This window comes from Biomphalaria glabrata, chromosome 5 (assembly GCF_947242115.1).
Source record: "Biomphalaria glabrata chromosome 5, xgBioGlab47.1, whole genome shotgun sequence".
NCBI lineage: Eukaryota > Metazoa > Mollusca > Gastropoda > Planorbidae > Biomphalaria > Biomphalaria glabrata.
In genome coordinates, this window is record NC_074715.1 from 22,677,711 (window position 1) to 22,696,281 (window position 18,571).

Here is an 18,571-nt window from a genome sequence, read left to right on the forward strand (position 1 = left end):
TCTTTTTTTTTTATCAGCAAGTCCTTGTATTTGGTTGGAGCTCATTACTTGTAAACAATAAGAACCCGAGTCACAACCATCACAGCCCCCCTTATTGAATTGAATATGATGGAGACTTTAACAAATTGTTTAGTTAATTATTTTTTTTTTACTAAATGTATAGAACTAAACATCAACTGAAACTCAGAGTGAAGAAAGAAAATAGTAAGAGCTGTTTAGAATGACGGGTTTCGTTCCTTGTACTCGACCAGCTGACAATTTGTTTGTTTTGCTTTTGTTCGATCTATCACATATTAGACCCCAGGCCAGAGGTAATCGTCAGGTGATATATTAATACAAGGCAATTTACAAAACAGGTTTTAGTCTACAGTTCTAACATTCAGATTGTGCACTACCTAACTGATATCAAATATTTATTTACACAAACGTTTTATATCAATGAGACACAATTATTCAGACTCTGAATTAAATAAAAACAAACTCAAAACAAAGTGTTCATGTATTTATGTGTTCAGACTTTAAAACAACATTTGCTCTTAAAGGCATGTATCCAATATAGCAAACAGTTTTGTTGTGACCGGGTTTGTTGAATACCAGTATGCTTGTTACAACAAGTCTCCATTGTTACAACAAGTCTCCATTTTTACAGTTGTATAAAGTTTGAGAGCTTTGTTTAGTGAAAAACATTTTTTTCCACAGAAAAAAAATAGTTGAGTTCATTTCAATGTAAATATCATTCTCCCAAAATGTGTATATTATTTTGTTCCCATTAATTTAAAAACCTCACTAATGTGGTCAATATCTACACATGTTTGTTAAACAGTTGCAAGGTTAGTGAGGATTATGGAGGGCTGAAAAACTGGCGAATTAAGGCAATAGGATCTGGAGGGGGGGAGAGGCCGCCGGGCAGGGGAGGGGTGTGGCAGGCGGCCGGGCAACAAGGCACTTCATTGTCTAGCTGATAAAACTGAACCTATTTAACATCCAGTGAACTTTTGTTTCAACCTGATAATACGGGTCATAAAGAAGGAATTAGATACTTTATATTGATTATATCTGTAATTATAGGCTATAACTACATACATAGTAGTCATAGCTGGTAAATATCTTTACGCAGGCAGTAAAACCTTAGTTAGTGAGTTATTTGAATTGTATTTACACGTATGAGACAAGAATGAGACGAGTTTATAGGAACCATCACTGTTAAAACTACATATAGACAGTCTTCAGCTGTACATTGATTCTGTCACTCACTTGGATTTCACGTCAAAATTAAGCAATGAAGTTTGATATTAAGTAATTTCTAACATTCAAAAGTAACAACATAAATAATCATATAACTTGCCTTCATAACAGGTCCTCATAACATGTATTCATAACATGTCTTTATAGCATGTTTTCATAACATGTCTTCATAACATGTCTTCATACGGTATCTTCCATGTTTCAAATGATATTAAGCAATGCTATTTATAAATATACATAGATTCCACTTTGGGCTAAAGATCAAGTAGTAACACAATGAAATGATAGTTCAACAAAACACACTGCAGCAAATATACGTCTTTACTCTCTAACGTCTCTGAGTCGACCTGCGTTCAACTATCACCCACGTGACTTCTTAACATCAATTATGACAGACCAGCTCATGGTTTCATCATTCTACTTCCCCGAAAACTAACGCTCCCTTTCCTCATCGTTACCTTGGAAACACACACATACACTCCATAACAAGCAACCATTTCAAAATATAACTGTTGAAATACGCAGTCCTAAAGAAGTTTCATCATTCTTTAGTGTTTCTGCTGTTACTTTTGTGTTACTGCTGTTACTTTTGTGTTACTGCTGTTACTTTTGTGTTTCTGCTGTTACAACGAATATTTAAAAACTTCGTAGAGCTGATTCTTTTATTTTCTTTCACATACTTTTTAGAAATAGTTGGATCAATTTTTTATACGCAATTGAAAAACAACGAATGTGATACTGATAGAATGTCTACCTGTCAATAAAACTGTATTTTCAAAATGAGTTTTTTTGTTGAAATATGTACTACTGAATGAATCGGATATAACGCAGTAAGTTCAATCTGTCTACGTTCTTATTAAGATAATTCAAAGTTCTTTATAACATTACATGTGTACATAGAAAGTCCAGTTTCTCTACAGAAGTCTACAGGTATCCACAGAAAAACCATTATTTCTCTACATAAGACTACATGCGTACGCAGAAAGTCCAATTTCTCTACATAAGTCTACATGCGTATATTTTTCCTAGACGATCTACGGGGGCACATAGAAAGAAGGTCTACATGTGTACAAAGCATGTTTAAGTTCTCTACATATGTCCTCATGCGTACACAGATACACTCGTATAAATACAAACAAAACATTAAGTTTGAATGGAAATAAATAGATCTTACATGATGTTACACAGCACATTATCTAGAACATATGTAAGTATAAAGTATGTACACAGCACATTATCTAGAACATATGTAAGTATAAAGTATGTACACATCACATTATCTAGAACATATGTAAGTATAAAGTATGTACACAGCACAATATCTAGAACATATGTAAGTATAAATATGTACACAGCACAATATCTAGAACATATGTAAGTATAAAGTATGTACACAGCACATTATCTAGAACATATGTAAGTATAAAGTATGTACAGGTCATTACATACTATAAAAGTTCACGAAACTGAATGGGATAGCACCTTAATAACATTAACATCAGAATGAAGAAAAAATACGTTCTTAATTGTTACAATTATTTTCTCTGATTATATGTTTTTGTATTATGTAAACTGTTAAATGGTTTTTATTACTATCACTATTTGGTCACTTGTTTATTTGATTCCTGCCTGTTGATGTTGTGTGTACTATTGTGTCACTGGTGTAAAAGTGAGATCTCAATTTTCTGAATGTTTCCTTTGTATTGAGTAAAATGGCAATTATTTAATTAATTGTGAACGCTAAATATTTGATTAAACTATAGTTATCTTTAAAGTCAGCCTAAACTATACATATGGGCAAAGCAAGTAACTTAATGAATCAGGATCATTTTAAGACTTCTTTTTTGACGTGTTAAATTTGGCAGCCCCCTATTTAGAACACAATGTTTCATAAAATGATTTATCCATTCCACAGTTTTCAATTTGTTTTTAATTTCTCAATTTAACTCTGCGCCATTTTGTTTTCAGGCAACTATACATGACGCCAAACTTCAAAGTCAAGAAAAAAAATATTTTCCTTTCAGACCTGACCTCAGTTTTGAAGTCTTCGTTAGGCTGTGATCACTTGTGATTCCTTTGAGGATTTTGAAAAATGTTATCTGTAACAACAGAAGCCAGCTGGCAATAAGCAAATATCATTTCTTAGACTTTCCATGAAGGATCCAGACAATCCTCTGTCATCTCTGCTAGTTCGAGCATGATCTCAAACCATTAGAAGGCAAAGTGAATCCTAAGAGAACAATGCCGAGGAGAGCTCAAAGTGACTAGCTTCTTACAGAGCACTGTGGAGTATAGAGTACTTTGTGCTGAAGAGTTCTGCAGTGTACTGAGTACTAGAGAAGATACGAGTTTCACTTACCGGTACGGAAAAAGAGACACAACACATCAATGTCAAAGCCTATATTTGAAGGATCCACTTTCGGGTTATTTTATATATACATTTGTACTTGAATAGTAGATTTAGTACTGTTCAACGCAACAAGATAAATAGTAAGTCTGTAGAAGTGACCATTCTATCATGCTATGTTGAAAGGGCTCAAATAATTTTAGTGTTTAGATTCTATTATTTGGCACACACATTTTATATATGAAATGCCTATAATCTTTTAAGCATACAATAAATGTTCGGTAGACATCAAAAGGGAGTATAACTTGATGGAATCAACAACAATCCAAGCAATGTGCACTAAACATTCTGCAGCCATCAACGAGGCGTATCTCTTGATGGGGTTATGTAGACTCTAGGGAGACCGTAGTAAACAAATTGATCAGTTTCTAATCGACCTTGACCTAAGTTCTGAAAATGTTGCGCCGCTTCTCTGTTATGTTCATCGAGTTTAATGAATCGTTTCAGGGGCGGCGCCACGATTGCTTTACCGTAGACCCCTGGGTTAGAAGAATCTAAGTGATTTGAGGCTTCCGAACCTCTTTCCGATTTGATGCGTTCTAGTTTTCTGACCTCGTCTACAATTCGTCCGTTGACGGCAGTTCTCCACATGGTCCACAAGTGCCTGTCTTTCATTGGGTCGAAGGAAGTATGCAGAGTGCTGGCATCATACTCTACAGCACTCGAAGGACGTGCACGGGGCTCATCATAGTGGACTTTGAGATTCAAATACCGCCGAATGTATCTTTGGTCTGAAGTAGCTTGGTGTTCAGCAGACATTCCGTTGGGCAATACCTCTAGGCCGTTCTTGCCCGTGGCGTGTTGAGGTTTAGTGTAATGGACATTGTGTAGATCATTCTCAAAGAGTTGATCGACTGCCGCGGCGTGTTTGCCTTGGCGGACATGACGCTTCTCTTGTGTCTGGTATTTCTCAAGAGCATTGGCGTTCTGATAAACTCTTGGACTGTAAACCTCAACGTCAACCGGGGCTTTTGGTTTCTGTTGGACAACTGCTTTTGCCGGATACACCTGCATACTATTTCTTTGGTAGTGAGACACCTGTTTGTTAGCTGCTGGATTACCTCTGAAATCTGCATGTGAACTTTGTCTGGTGTGCCCTGCATGCCCGTTAGGCATGTTGCGAGAATATTTATCTATTTGTCTATCAGGAGGTGCCATTATTTATCTGTAAAAAAAAAAAACAATGTTCAAAACATAAAACATTTAAATGAATTAGGCTTGTAAAAAAAACTATAACTGAATTTATTTAAATCGTCATTTCTAATCAAATATAATAAAATACACCACACAAAAAATCTTATTTCCAGCTAATTAGACCCTAAAGCAAAGTTCTGGGGGTCATGTCTACTCAATAGATCGCACTTTTTAGGACAAAGCAAGCAGGGAGCTAATGATGGTCTCAGTCAACATAGACAAACGATCCTAACGGAGAAAGACTATAACGCCTCGTGCAGGCGTCACTTGAACCTGTCATGTGGAGCGGATCTATGTGGGTGGGAATAGTTCTCGTGCTACAGGCTATTAGTCTGGAGGGAGATACCTACTACGAAATGAAACAAATTGTCTTTCTATGAGATTAGGGGGCCATCGTAACGAAAGCCAGTACTGTAAATCACATTTTAAAAATCCAATTAATACTAGATGCAAAAAGAAAATAAGGGATTCTAAACGCATACATATTTACTAGTTAGCCTACTTTCAATTCTGATTGCAATGCATAAAGGCTTATGACGTACATGGGCGTAGCCAGGATTTTTTTTCGGGGAGGGTTTTGGGGGGGGGGGATTCCCCCCTCCGACCTTCCCCCCTTCACTGAAAAAAATTATATATATATATATATATATATATATATATATATATATATATATCTGTGTGTGTGTGTGTGTGTGTATACATAATTAATCTTTATAACATTCTGACCCTTTCGGAAGACGTTTATTGTTCATTGTAGACTCCCCGCCCTTGCTATCAAGGGGGTCTGGGGGAGTTCGCAGCGCTCCCCCAGCCCCGCCGCCGAGCACTATTTCTGGTATTGAAAGCCAACAAAATGCATATTCTGAGGTATCTACAGTGCATTATCTTGCTATTAAAAGTTTTATTTCAAAAACCTAATGTCCTATTCTTACTGACTTAGACCCTCTCGCGCCGTTCGGCGCATTTTCCGGTAAGCTGTTTCCGTAACTCTTATTTTGCGTAATTCATTCTGTGTGAGAACATGTCCCGCAAAACCTCTGTCACAACCTTACTAAGGATTCGACTCCCAGTTCGGCATATGATTTCTTTGATTTAGACCCGATCTCTATGACTGACTCCTAAAATCTGTCTTAGCCATCTTTGTTAAGACACATTTAATGATTTTCAATTTCGGCAGAAGACTATTCACACTTTATTAGTGGAGCCCAAGCCACTGGTAGAAATTTGTAACCTTTCTTGACTACGCTCTTGGAATCACACGCCTGTATTTCGCTTTAGATTTTATATCGAAAAGGAAAGTTTTTTCGTCAAATCATCTGTTGAGGGGTTTTAAACTAAGAATTCTCTGGAGTTTTTTTGTTTTGTTTTTAATTCAAAACCCCATTTAGCTGCGATCATAGAATTTGGTGAATGTAGTTTGCTTTAAAATAATATTGAAGTGAGATGTTTTCAACTCTAAACGCTCTGTAGGGGAATTTTAAACTCAAAACCATCTGGAGGGGTTTTAAACTTTAAAGAAAAAGCCATCTGGAGGAGGGGGATTTAAACTCAAAACCACTTTGGCTTCGCTTTTTTTTTATATTGAAGAGGGGGGTTATCGTAAATTTTGGAGGGGGTTTTAAAATCAAAATCTTCCTCAACTGTGCTGTTGGAATTTGGGAATTGTTGTTTGCATTTCTTTTTGTTTTGTTTTATAGAAGAGAGGGATTTAACTGCAAAAACCTCTGGTAGGGGGTTTAAAATTCAAACCCCCTGTAGGGGGTTTTAAACTCAAAGCCCCCTGGTAGAGGGATTTGTATCTCAAAACCCCCTGATAGGGTTTTTTTAAATCTCAAAACCCCCTGGTAGGGGGATTTAAACTCAAAACCCCCTGGTAGAGGGTTTTTAACTCAAAACAGCCTCGGCTGTGCTGTGGTAAGTGATAATTTAGTATTAAAATCTCACCTAAAATAAACAAAATGAAAGCAAAAATCAGTCACTTAATTCCGTTCACCCCCCCCCCGCAGGGGGGGAATTCATTTCGGGGGGGGGGGGGGTTGAACCCCAAGAACACCCCCCCCCCTGGCTACGCCCATGATGACGTAGATTTATGGCCAGCGTTGAACTGCGGAAGAGTCTAGTGCTAAATCTGTGCTAAATCGTGTTGATATGTGACAGTAATGCCCAAATAACCGCCCATATGCGGCCCGTGACTTGGTGCGATCCGGCCCTCGATGTTTCTGGCCACTGCAAAATGAAGCCGCATCAGTTCCATTGGACTATAAGATGTTTTTGCAGGCCGTGACACTGAAATTTAATGTCCCCAAGTTTGAAAACGGTTGGGCGTCACTGATCTATAAAATCAAAGAAAATTTTGAATAATAAATCTATAATCTTTTCATTCTTTGAACAATACGCGAATACTTTATGCCTATATGATCCTAGATCTTTCTTAAACCACAACGAATACATTAGTTTAGCTTGGTTAAACCGTGTAGACCTCAAGTTTTTCAAACAGGTATTTTGCCCCAAACGACCACCCCATTCACATTCCTTTTGTAGTAAATCAAAAGAAAATGGCCGACAAGAGGGTGATACAGTGTTGAATACTTTATCTTTAAAGTTTTATAGCGCAATTGATGGCAGCATTAGTATATTAGGTGTGTCAGTTTGCTTGTATGTGTTTTTGTATCAGTTTTCTTGTGTGTTTGTGTTAGTTTGCTAGTGTGTTTGTGTGTCCGTTTGCTTGTGTGTTTGTGTGTCTAATTCTGTTACTTCAATGTAGACAATAAAAAAGTGAAGTGCATGATTTGTTTACTTGTACAGTTGATTCGAGGCTACGGGTTGGATAGTGGAGCCTGCCATTCAGAGAGTTCACTATTCTAAGTCATTCATCTATGTCGAGGGAGAGTCTTGCAACCACTAGCAAGGGAAGGGTGGGGTTAGAGATGGAGAGAGAGAGGAGGAGGTGTAGATAACACAGCAGTAGACCTATACTTACAATCTTTCAGCCAAAGCTTAATAATTATGTCGAATGGAAACTCTAGACTGCATCGTAATTGAAATAGGACACTACAAAAACTTGAAAATAGGTTTTTGTTTCGTTTTTATTCTTGTTCTTATTGGGCAAACTTTTACAAAGCACTGAAGAAAGAGAGAGAGAGAGAGTTATATATGTGTAAGAGAGGGTGTCAGAAACAAAAAAGAGTGCAGTAAATGTCTGTTTATTAAAGCGTATCTTGTCAAATGTTTACGTTCTAAAACGAAGTGATCGTGAGCCTTATGTCTGAGAGGTTCAACTGCTTGGCTAGGGCTTGGCTTGGCTAGGGCTTGGCTAGGGCTTGGCTTGGGCTTGGCTAGGGCTTGGCTAGGGCTTGGCTACCTAACAAGGGGATTGCAGCAAATACCACCCTAACCCCGGTAGACATTATCTGCCCACTACTGAATGGGACACATCTTTCCGAAACTACTTTGTTGTTATTTTGAACTGTGGCATCTGTGGCATCTGGTGAAAGAAGCTTCTCGCGTATTAAACTAATCAAGAATCACTTAAGGTCAACAATTCACGAACAATTTGGCCATTCATGCTATTGACCATGACCTATGTAGCAAACATACTTTTTTTACTTACTTTATGATTTCGCTACACATAGAGAGGCTCGTACAGTAAAGTTAATTTGATTCTGATTTTGTACTTAGTAAAGAGTTAATAAAATGCAAACACGAATTTATTTTCTAATACAAAATCTTAATTTTCACTTATATCCTTATCCCTACCAGGCGAAATCCTTTGCGCATAGGGCCCAGCAATGGTTAGGGCCGGCTCTGCCAGTTCGAATTCCGACTCGAACAGAGTTGTGATTGCTTAGCACCTAAAGGCAGCGCCTTCTCCCAGATCCCCTTTCCCCCACAGGTCCACAAAAGAGATTGCACCATATCGCACTGTGCCTGCAGTAAGCATGAAAGATGCTCTACATAAAAGCTATTTAAAAAAAAAACCTGTAACAATGTCATATTTCTACGTTAGCTTGTAGAAAGACATGATCCTAACATTGCTTTTTGACATTCTAACAGAAAATCTTTACAAGAACTCCCAAACCTGATTTTTTTAACAAGCAAATTAAAAAAAACAACAACTAAAAACTTAAACTAAGCGTTAGTTTGGATCAGTTAGTTTGGATCAGTCATGTCATTAAATTTATAATAGATCTAGACAAACAATAATAAATCTGCGATATTAGAAATATTTTTACCAATTGTTTTGATTTAGCGCATTTAGCTTTCTCACTACTCTGGGATCCTATCACTTGTCTGGACCAGTTGAAAAGGGGTATGGGGAAGAAAGGAGTATCTGGGTGATCGCTTTTAAAATTTCTTTCCCCTTTTCCAGATACCAAACAAAATAATTAATTACCACTAGTTAATTAACTAATTGGTTATTTTGTTCCCATTGACTCTTGTGTTTGTACCAAGTATTGCTGATTGGTATTGGTAGAGCAAGGAAAACGTTGGTCGAGACGCTGAACTCAAATGATTTAACTGGCTGGCGGGCGAGAGATTTGTGCAGACTTTAGACGGGTACAAAATAAGTAAATAGTTTCAACTACATATTCGATTTTCGATCGGTTCATTACAGATCTAGTCGCGAACATTTTATTGAGTTAGTGTAGGCTTTAATCACCACCTGAGTGTTGGGACACATCTACAGCATGTAAAAGAATCTAAAAACTTTTTTGGACATTTCTAAACGGAGACTTACAAGAGCTCTTTTTTTTTTTTTTGCTCGTTTGAAGTGAGCGCCACCCCTCCCCTCCTTCTTGGAACAAAAGACACTGAGCTTGTTTAGAGGAGGAGAGTAGGGGAGATAAGAAACAAATTGCCTTTTTTTGTTTGTTCTTTGAAGAAGGACTGAGTAACAGGGGACATTGTTTTCAAACTCAAGTATATCAAATGTTTATATTTCGTCAGCAGGTAGTCCTGTGTAAAGAATTATATTATTTGGTCTAATGTTTATTTAAAAGGAAAATGTGTATGCTGAACAAATGAGAATCCCCCCCCCCGTTTTTTTTAGCTGCTTTCATATGTTTAAGTGATTAAAAAAGCAAAACATAAAACTGCAGAGTATATATAAAGGAAAGAAGTCCATAATTTTTTAGAAGATGGCTATCCAGGGGGAGATCATCCACTCATGAGTCCATTTACTACACATTACCATGGAGTGATTCTCGTTTGAATGAACATTTAATATTACCTAATTAGTAAGTGTTGGTTAATGTAATCAAACTAAATAAAATATTCTTTGAGAAACTTTCAAATAAAGTGTGTCCAAAGGAAAATAAAACGACTATATTAACCTGCCCCCCGCCCCCCAAAGCTTCCTGAATCATGTTGTTGAAAAGTTGTGAAGTGTCTTGGTGACTGGACATGAGGACAGAAATACACACTCATTCGTTGGATTGCTCTAGACAGACATTGGTTTAGATATTAATTCACTTGACTACTCAAAGTAAGACTACCAATAATAGTTTAAATAGTCAGATTTAACTCTTTCTCTCCTAACCGACGATATAAACGTTGATTCCATCAGAATGTGGTAAATAATTACAGAGAGAAAGAGTTAATGTACAAACATGGGAGGATCTCTGATTCTATTACATGTATTGGATTCCATTTAGAGTGTCACATTGTCAAAGTTCGTTCATGATTTTTGAACATTCTCTGAAGCAAGTGACAATGTTTGAGTATAATAAAACTTTAACCTTTACATGATTTTGATTTTTTTAAAGGAATGTTTTAATTTCTCGTCTCGTGTCCTGTCAACATTTTGTCTCTCCTATTCTAGGCAGATCTTGCAACATTGCCAAAGATACATTGTAAGATAAAATACGACCAATACTTCTTCTTCCAAGCTCAGTAACTCCTGCAGTCCGAGTTGTCGATTTTAACATCCAAGGCCAAAATTATTTTGATAGGTCAAACAGGAGGAGTTCCTTCAAACTATTTCACATAATGAGTTCGTTGACAACTAGTTTTGGCCTAGATGTGAATGTTTTCACAAAGGTAACGAGTTAAACAAAACATTGTTAAGGTTCAAGCTTTGAAACTTGTCATTCAATACATTTAGAACCTAGTGTAACACACACATGTGACTCGCTTAGAGTGGGAGTAGGGTGCAGTACATTTGAATCGGCTAAAATTGAATAGATATGAATACTATTTTGTACAAAGTTAGTTGGGCCTACTATTCAAGCTCAATTGAATAATATTACATCAAGTTTTCTTCTTTTTTTCAAAATGAAAATATGTGAACTTCTATAGTAATTATCTAAAGTGAACGACTTAATGTATAGACCTAGATCTAACTCCTAATTAAAACAAGATCAATTTGTGCATATTAGTGGCGCAACTATGTAGATTAGTGAGATACCTCACTAGTCCAGACAAAATTTATTTGTTGCTTTTAAGGCTAGATGGTAAGTTTTTTTTTTTTAGTGCTCTAAAAATAGAAGATGTGCTCATTTTACTCAGCATGGTCAACGCGTAAATTTGGAGTCGACTGTACGAATTAGTAAAGAACCGCTGTGATAACAGGCAAAGTGTAAAGAAAAACTGTAAAAAAAAAATAATAAAGCTTATTTAAGAGGATGAACTCTGTCCAATAATGTAGAAGTTATTTCCCTTATTCGATATCAAACAAAATAATTAATTACCAAAAGTTAATTGACTAATTGATAATTTTATTTTATTCATTTATGTTTTGTTAGGTACAATAAATAATTGTTAAAAGTATCAACTTTGATGGGAGAAATAGCGTTAACAATTACTTAAGGGGACTAAACCCTACACATTTAGAGATATCTATGACTAGTGAAGGATTAATTTCCCTTGTTGGTATCAAAGAAAATACTTAATTACTAGTAATTGATTGACTAATTAGTTAACTTTTTTTGTATTCATTCAAGTGTTGACTACGCCAATGAATAATTGTACAAAGTTTTAACTTTATCCGAGAATAGGTGTGTACACTTTTTACCAGACAGACAGACAGAGTTAATAGAGGCTTTGTAAAAAAGTTGATTTTTTGCTTTTAATTTCAATAAAAAATGAGAGACCATTATTTTTGCAAGACAACATTTTGAAGAGCTATTTATCTTTACGCGCAAACCACTAATAAGCGCCATCTATCTCAGGGCTAAGACTACGTTTTCATTCACGAAAGCAGCGCGTCTAATCAGTCAGCAAGTTCCCAGTAGATCTTTCTAGCCTGCACCGTGTTTTTCAAGTGAAGTTCAGTCAGCCATGACACACGTCACATTCAATCTCAGACAAGCGTGACTAAGACGGCAACATTTTCTCTATGTGCACAGAGAAATTCATGCAGGAACAAAATATTAGTTCAAGTTTACTTTGTGTTCGTTTTTTTCCCTGCTCATTGTTTCATTTCATGGAGTGACTGTTATATTTAGTTTGGTTTACAATAAAACACGTACCCGCAAATATACACAACCATTCCTCTATTTGCTATATATAGTGCGCCATTGTTCAATGTTACAATACACTGTGGTATTTTAGAGCCAGGCTCAATAGAATACTTTTACCCCATTCATCTTTCCAAGTGGCAAGACATCACCAACTAAATCTATTCTAGTACTTTTGTCCAATGAATCTCAGACTCTTGACTAGTCTTCTACTTACCCAAGTGGAAATGAATGAAAACAGAAAAATTGATAGTTTCTAGCCGTTGGCCTACAGAGCTTTGCAAACAACTGGACTTCACTTTAACATGACATATTAGAGTTGTTTGTAAGGACAGTGGACAATACAGAAACTTGCTCATATGATCTACCATATTTTAATACATCTAAATTACATAGACCTTGTTCAAACCATTGCTCTCTTATCTGGAAAGTTACATAACTTCCTTCAAATAAGAGTGTAACTATGTCATAAGCGTAATCATGTCGTGTATGTTACTTAGTCTCAAACTCTATGAAGTCGTTGGTTTTTTTTTGGCTGATTCAAGAAATCCATTTAATGGCACAAAAAAGCACTTATACGACATATTGTCACTTTAAGAAATGTGTCTTTATCTTTGTGTGTGTTTTTATTACATAAATAGTTACGACATTTGACATTTCGTCATTTGATTCTCTTCTAAACATTGTACAATGGAAGTATGTGTAAAAGAACTTGTTTGTATAACATATAGATGTATATGTATTTGGTTTGTATAACATATTGATGTACATGTATTTGGTTTGTATAACATATAGATGTACATGTATTTGGTTTGTAGAACATATAGATGTACATGTATTTGGTTTGTAGAACATATAAATGTACATGTATTTGGTTTGTAGAACATATTGATGTACATGTATTTGGTTTGTATAACATATAGATGTACATGTATTTGGTTTGTAGAACATATAGATGTACATGTATTTGGTTTGTAGAACATATTGATGTACATGTATTTGGTTTGTAGAACATATTGATGTACATGTATTTGGTTTGTATAACATATTGATGTACATGTATTTCTGTATTAGAATATAAAAGAAGGAACTATCGACACTAACAGTAATAAGGTTGGTATCAACTGTAAAAAAAAGAAAGTGAACAAATAGAGGGTGGAGTTCTAATGAGATTGACTACGTGACAGTACAGACCATTCCCCCCAAAAAAATAAAAGTACAAGTTTAGATCGATTTATGGGCACTAATTATAATAAAAATGGACCAATGATTAGTATGGGCAATTAGAAACTTTGAGACCATTCTCCTCATTTGACCTCCTTACTGCCCAGAAGACTTTTTCCAGTCTATATAAAGAAGAATTTATAAATCCAAGATGATTAACTCCTACATCATGATGGCAAATACTGAAACCAAGATTTCTTGTATGTGTTCATAAAGATAGTCCAGTGTTTTCTAGTCAAATTGAAAATTCATTAATAAAAACTAAATGTGCAATTATTGAATCAATGAACTGATCATGTTCATATGAAGAGAACCAACAATGGACTCATCATGTTCATATGAAGAGAACTAACAATGAACTGATCATGTTCATTTGAAAAGAACTAAAAATGGACTCATCATGTTCATTTGAAGAGAACTAACAATGGACTCATCATGTTCATTTGAAGAGAACTAACAATGGACTCATCATGTTCATATGAAGAGAACTAACAATGTACTCATCATGTTCATTTGAAAAGAACTAAAAATGGACTCATCATGTTTATTTGAAGAGAACTGACAATGGACTCATCATGTTCATTTGAAGAGAACTAAAAATGAACTGATCATGTTCATTTGAAAAGAACTAAAAATGGACTCATCATGTTCATTTGAAGAGAACTAACAATGGACTCATCATGTTCATATGAAGAGAACTAACAATGTACTCATCATGTTCATTTGAAAAGAACTAAAAATGGACTCATCATGTTTATTTGAAGAGAACTGACAATGGACTCATCATGTTCATTTGAAGAGAACTAGCAATGAACTGATCATGTTCATTTGAAGAGAACTAACAATGAACTGATCATGTTCATATGAAGAGAACTAACAATGGACTCATCATGTTCATTTGAAGAGAACTAACAATGGACTCATCATGTTTAAATATGGACAGAACTAGCAATCAACTTATCGTGTTCACATGTAAAGAGAACTAACAATGGACTCATCATGTTTAAATATGGACAGAACTAGCAATCAACTTATCGTGTTCACATGTAAAGAGAACTAACAATGGACTCATCATGTTTAAATATGGACAGAACTAGCAATCAACTTATCGTGTTCACATGTAAAGAGAACTAACAATAAACTCATCATGTTCAATAGGAATAGGGAACAAGAAAGTATGTGAGACTCAAACATTTCTTAGAACACGCGGGAAATGGCTCAGAAAATGTCAAGAACGTTTCAATGGATCGAGGCATTGGATTCTTTCGTTTCTTTCTATTTGCATTATGAAAACCTTTCAGTCAACGATCACATTTTTTTCCCATATCCTATATATCCGAATATGACGTGTGGTTTATATTTATATTTCAATCAAACTTTAGAAGTCACCAAGAGTTTTGAAAAAAAATTTAAGAGATCTCTTGAAACATAACACAAGACATTTTTTTGTTGGCGAAACAATTTTTTTTTGTCCACAGAAAACTTCGTACTGGCTGCTCCTAAACATTTGGCCGCCCCTCATAGATACAGGTGTATTAAATTAAAATGTTTTGTTTTCAAACTGATACAAAGCCTGCGTTTCTCAATTATAAATAATTTTAAATCCATTGCTTGAAATTCTAGTCAATTGTAGATCTATAGTCTATCTATCTGTAGATAGTAGTCTATAAGCCTGATGTATATATAGTCTATCTAGCAGTAGATAGTAAACTATATTGTAGACAGTAGCATGTACTATACGTGATATCTTTTTGCAATAACAATAGTCCCAGGTATTATTTGAAGTAGAGATGTCATCGACAAATGTGACCAGTGATATACATGGATCTTTCAACTGACAGACGATCATTGGCCATCTGACTAGTCAGTCCGCAGCTAAGGTTATTTTTTTAAAACTGTCTTATAAAATACATACAACATTTACAGGTGACATAAACATACAAAATGTGAATTTACTTGTGACAGAATTTAATGGACTTTACATGTGACAGATATTTGCAGAATTTACATATGATAGAACCTTACTGAACTTACACGTGACAGAAACGTACAGATCGTATGGGAGACAAAAATATTATGTTATGATTATGACAGGCATCCTTGCTGAAAAACGTTTTGAAACATTTTTAAACTTGTCAGTTTCAACAAAAGCTTATTTTCTAAGCTTGTTCAAAGGATTTCTCATCGTTTTTGCTGGGAAAACTTATGGCACCAACCAGCACTCGTGAAGACTTCATCCTTTCATTAATGTCCACTATTGTTTCTGTTACCTAAACTTATGGCACCAACCAGCACTCGTGAAGACTTCATCCTTTCATTAATGTCCACTATTGTTTCTGTTACCTAAACTTATGGCACCAACCAGCACTCGTGAAGACTTCATCCTTTCAATAATGTCCACTATTGTTTCTGTTACCTAAACTTATGGCACCAACCAGCACTCGTGAAGACTTCATCCTTTCATTAATGTCCACTATTGTTTCTGTTACCTAAACTTATGGCACCAACCAGCACTCGTGAAGACTTCATCCTTTCATTAATGTCCACTATTGTTTCTCTTACCTAAACTTATGGCACCAACCAGCACTCGTGAAGACTTCATCCTTTCATTAATGTCCACTATTGTTTCTGTTACCTAAACTTATGGCACCAACCAGCACTCGTGAAGACTTCGTCCTTTCATTAATGTCCACTATTGTTTCTGTTACCTAAACTTATGGCACCAACCAGCACTCGTGAAGACTTCATCCTTTCATTAATGTCCACTATTGTTTCTGTTACCTAAACTTATGGCACCAACTAGCTATCGTGAAGACTTCATCCTTTCATTAATGTCCACTATTGTTTCTGTTACCTAACATCCAACAGACTAGAGATTTCCCCAGAAGAGCGACACTGACAGGTGCAGACACACGACGCCATTCACATTGACATCTGACACCATTTAAATTACTCTATGAGACAAGTCAGCTTACACTACACCATGAGACAAGTCTGCTGACACCATTTGAACTATACTATGAGACAGATCTGCTGACACCATTTGAACTATATCATGAGACAGATAAGCTGACATCCAGTGTGTCACTAATAATATATAAATTGAAACTGTCGTTGACTTCATCGGCTCAGTCAATTTGATAATAAATTCATGACTTAGAAGCTCGTTAATAGATCATATATTTAAATATCAATATTAATTATAACAATATGATAACATGAAATGACTACAGGCCTACATTCAGTGGCGTAGCAACCATTGGCACAAGGGTTTTATTGCTCACGGGCTCAGATCAACCACAGGGACCCTTGAAAGAACTATACATATTGCTGTAGGCTACTATCTAAAATGTCAATACAGAGCTTTACCAAATTTTTAAATAATAAAAATAAAGTATTAATAATTAATAAAAAGAAAGAGATAGCCATTTGAAAGTTCTCGACTAGATAAATTATGATAATGGCGAGCAAATAGATGCTATCTTATTAGATTTTTTGACCACAATAGTTTGCTTAAAAAACTGAAATATTTTGGCATTCATGGTGCATTGCATCAATTGATTCAAGATTTTCTGATAGGGAGAGAACAAACTGTAAAAATAAATGGTTCTAAATCAATACCAATAACAGTAAATTCAGGTGTAGCTCAAGGAAAAGTCTTAGGGCCACTACTGTTTCAATTTACATACATGATTTACCAAATTGCAATAGTTCAGGAAGAAAAATCTGATTATTTGCAGACGATTGCATAATATGTAGAACAATAGAAACAACACAAGATATACACATTTTAAAAAGAGAATTAGATAAATTACAGAAATGGGAATCAAATTGTAGCATGTCTATCCACCCAGAAAAATCTCAGCTATTAAGAGTAACAAATAAAAAAACAAATAAATTCAACTTATCTAATTTATGGTAAACCAGTAACACAGACTAAATAGAGTAATACCTTTAGTAAAATCACTAAATTTAGAAAGACTTCAGGATAGAAGACTTAAAAGTAAAGTAGCAATTATACATAAAACACAGAACCATAATCTTCAAATACCAAGACAGAGCCTAACAAAATACTCAGAAAGACACAAAGATAAAGGCACATTCCTCTTTCCATTTGCTAGGACAAATTTGTACAAATGCTCCTTCTTCCCTAGTGCTATTAGAGCACGGTATGTGTTGCCTGAGCAAGCCAGGAAAACCAGTGACTTGGCAGAATTTAAGTCACTGGTTGCAATCCATGACCGGATGCATGACAGGTAGGACATAATTATCGTTTTGAAGTAAAGTGTGTATTTTATAAGATAAGAAAATAAGACTTATTTTACATAATGATTAGCTCTATTTCTTTTTTTATTTATTTAATTACTTGTTAAAACAAAGATATGAATATTACGACCTTGATGGTTAAAATTAACAGAGACTACAGTGTTGTTCATATAAACTACAACTTAAATTTATTTTGAATTAAACTGTTTTATAACACTGAAGACTACTTTGTGAATTTAAACTAAAATGTACATCAATGTGTGTCTTTTGCTTGTAGCATTAAAAAAATGAATGAGTAGAAGTTCTATAAGTAAGTAAAGAAATGATATTGAAATAAAAAAATGAATGAGTAGAAGTTCTATAAGTAAGTAAAGAAATAAAAAAAATGATTGAGTAGAAGTTCTATAAGTAAGTAAAGAAATGATATTGAAATAAAAAAATGATTGAGTAGAAGTTCTATAAGTTACTGAAGAAATGATATTGAAATAAAAAAATGAATGTGTAGAAGTTCTATAAGTAACTGAAAAAATGATATTGAAATGGCGAACATTGAGATTGTGGGAGTAGTTTGAGCCTAGAATGTTGATCTAGTGTTTTACTCCACACGAGGCTGAGAGTTGATAAACACGCCACTGATTTCTAAGACCAGAAAACTCGGGATGCAGATTTTTCGAAATTTTACAAATGTTTACCGAACTATATTGTTGTATCTCAGTTACATGGCTGAGTGAGTGCACATAAAGATGCCACTAATATTCAGTTTCATTTCAGCTGCCTA

General features: G+C 35.2%; 1 protein-coding gene across 3 annotated transcripts in view; it reads right to left on the reverse strand.

The window, feature by feature from the left end:
• Positions 1–489: 489 nt before the first annotated feature.
• LOC106060109 (uncharacterized) overlaps positions 490–18,571 on the reverse strand; it is a 36,042-nt gene continuing 17,960 nt past the window's right edge. For all 3 annotated transcript variants that reach the window (XM_013217896.2, XM_013217894.2, XM_013217895.2), the window contains exon 2: positions 490–4,817. In XM_013217896.2, the coding sequence (XP_013073350.2) occupies positions 3,950–4,810 (861 nt within the window). In that variant the 5' untranslated portion in view covers positions 4,811–4,817 and the 3' untranslated portion in view covers positions 490–3,949. The remainder of the gene's footprint in view (positions 4,818–18,571) is intronic.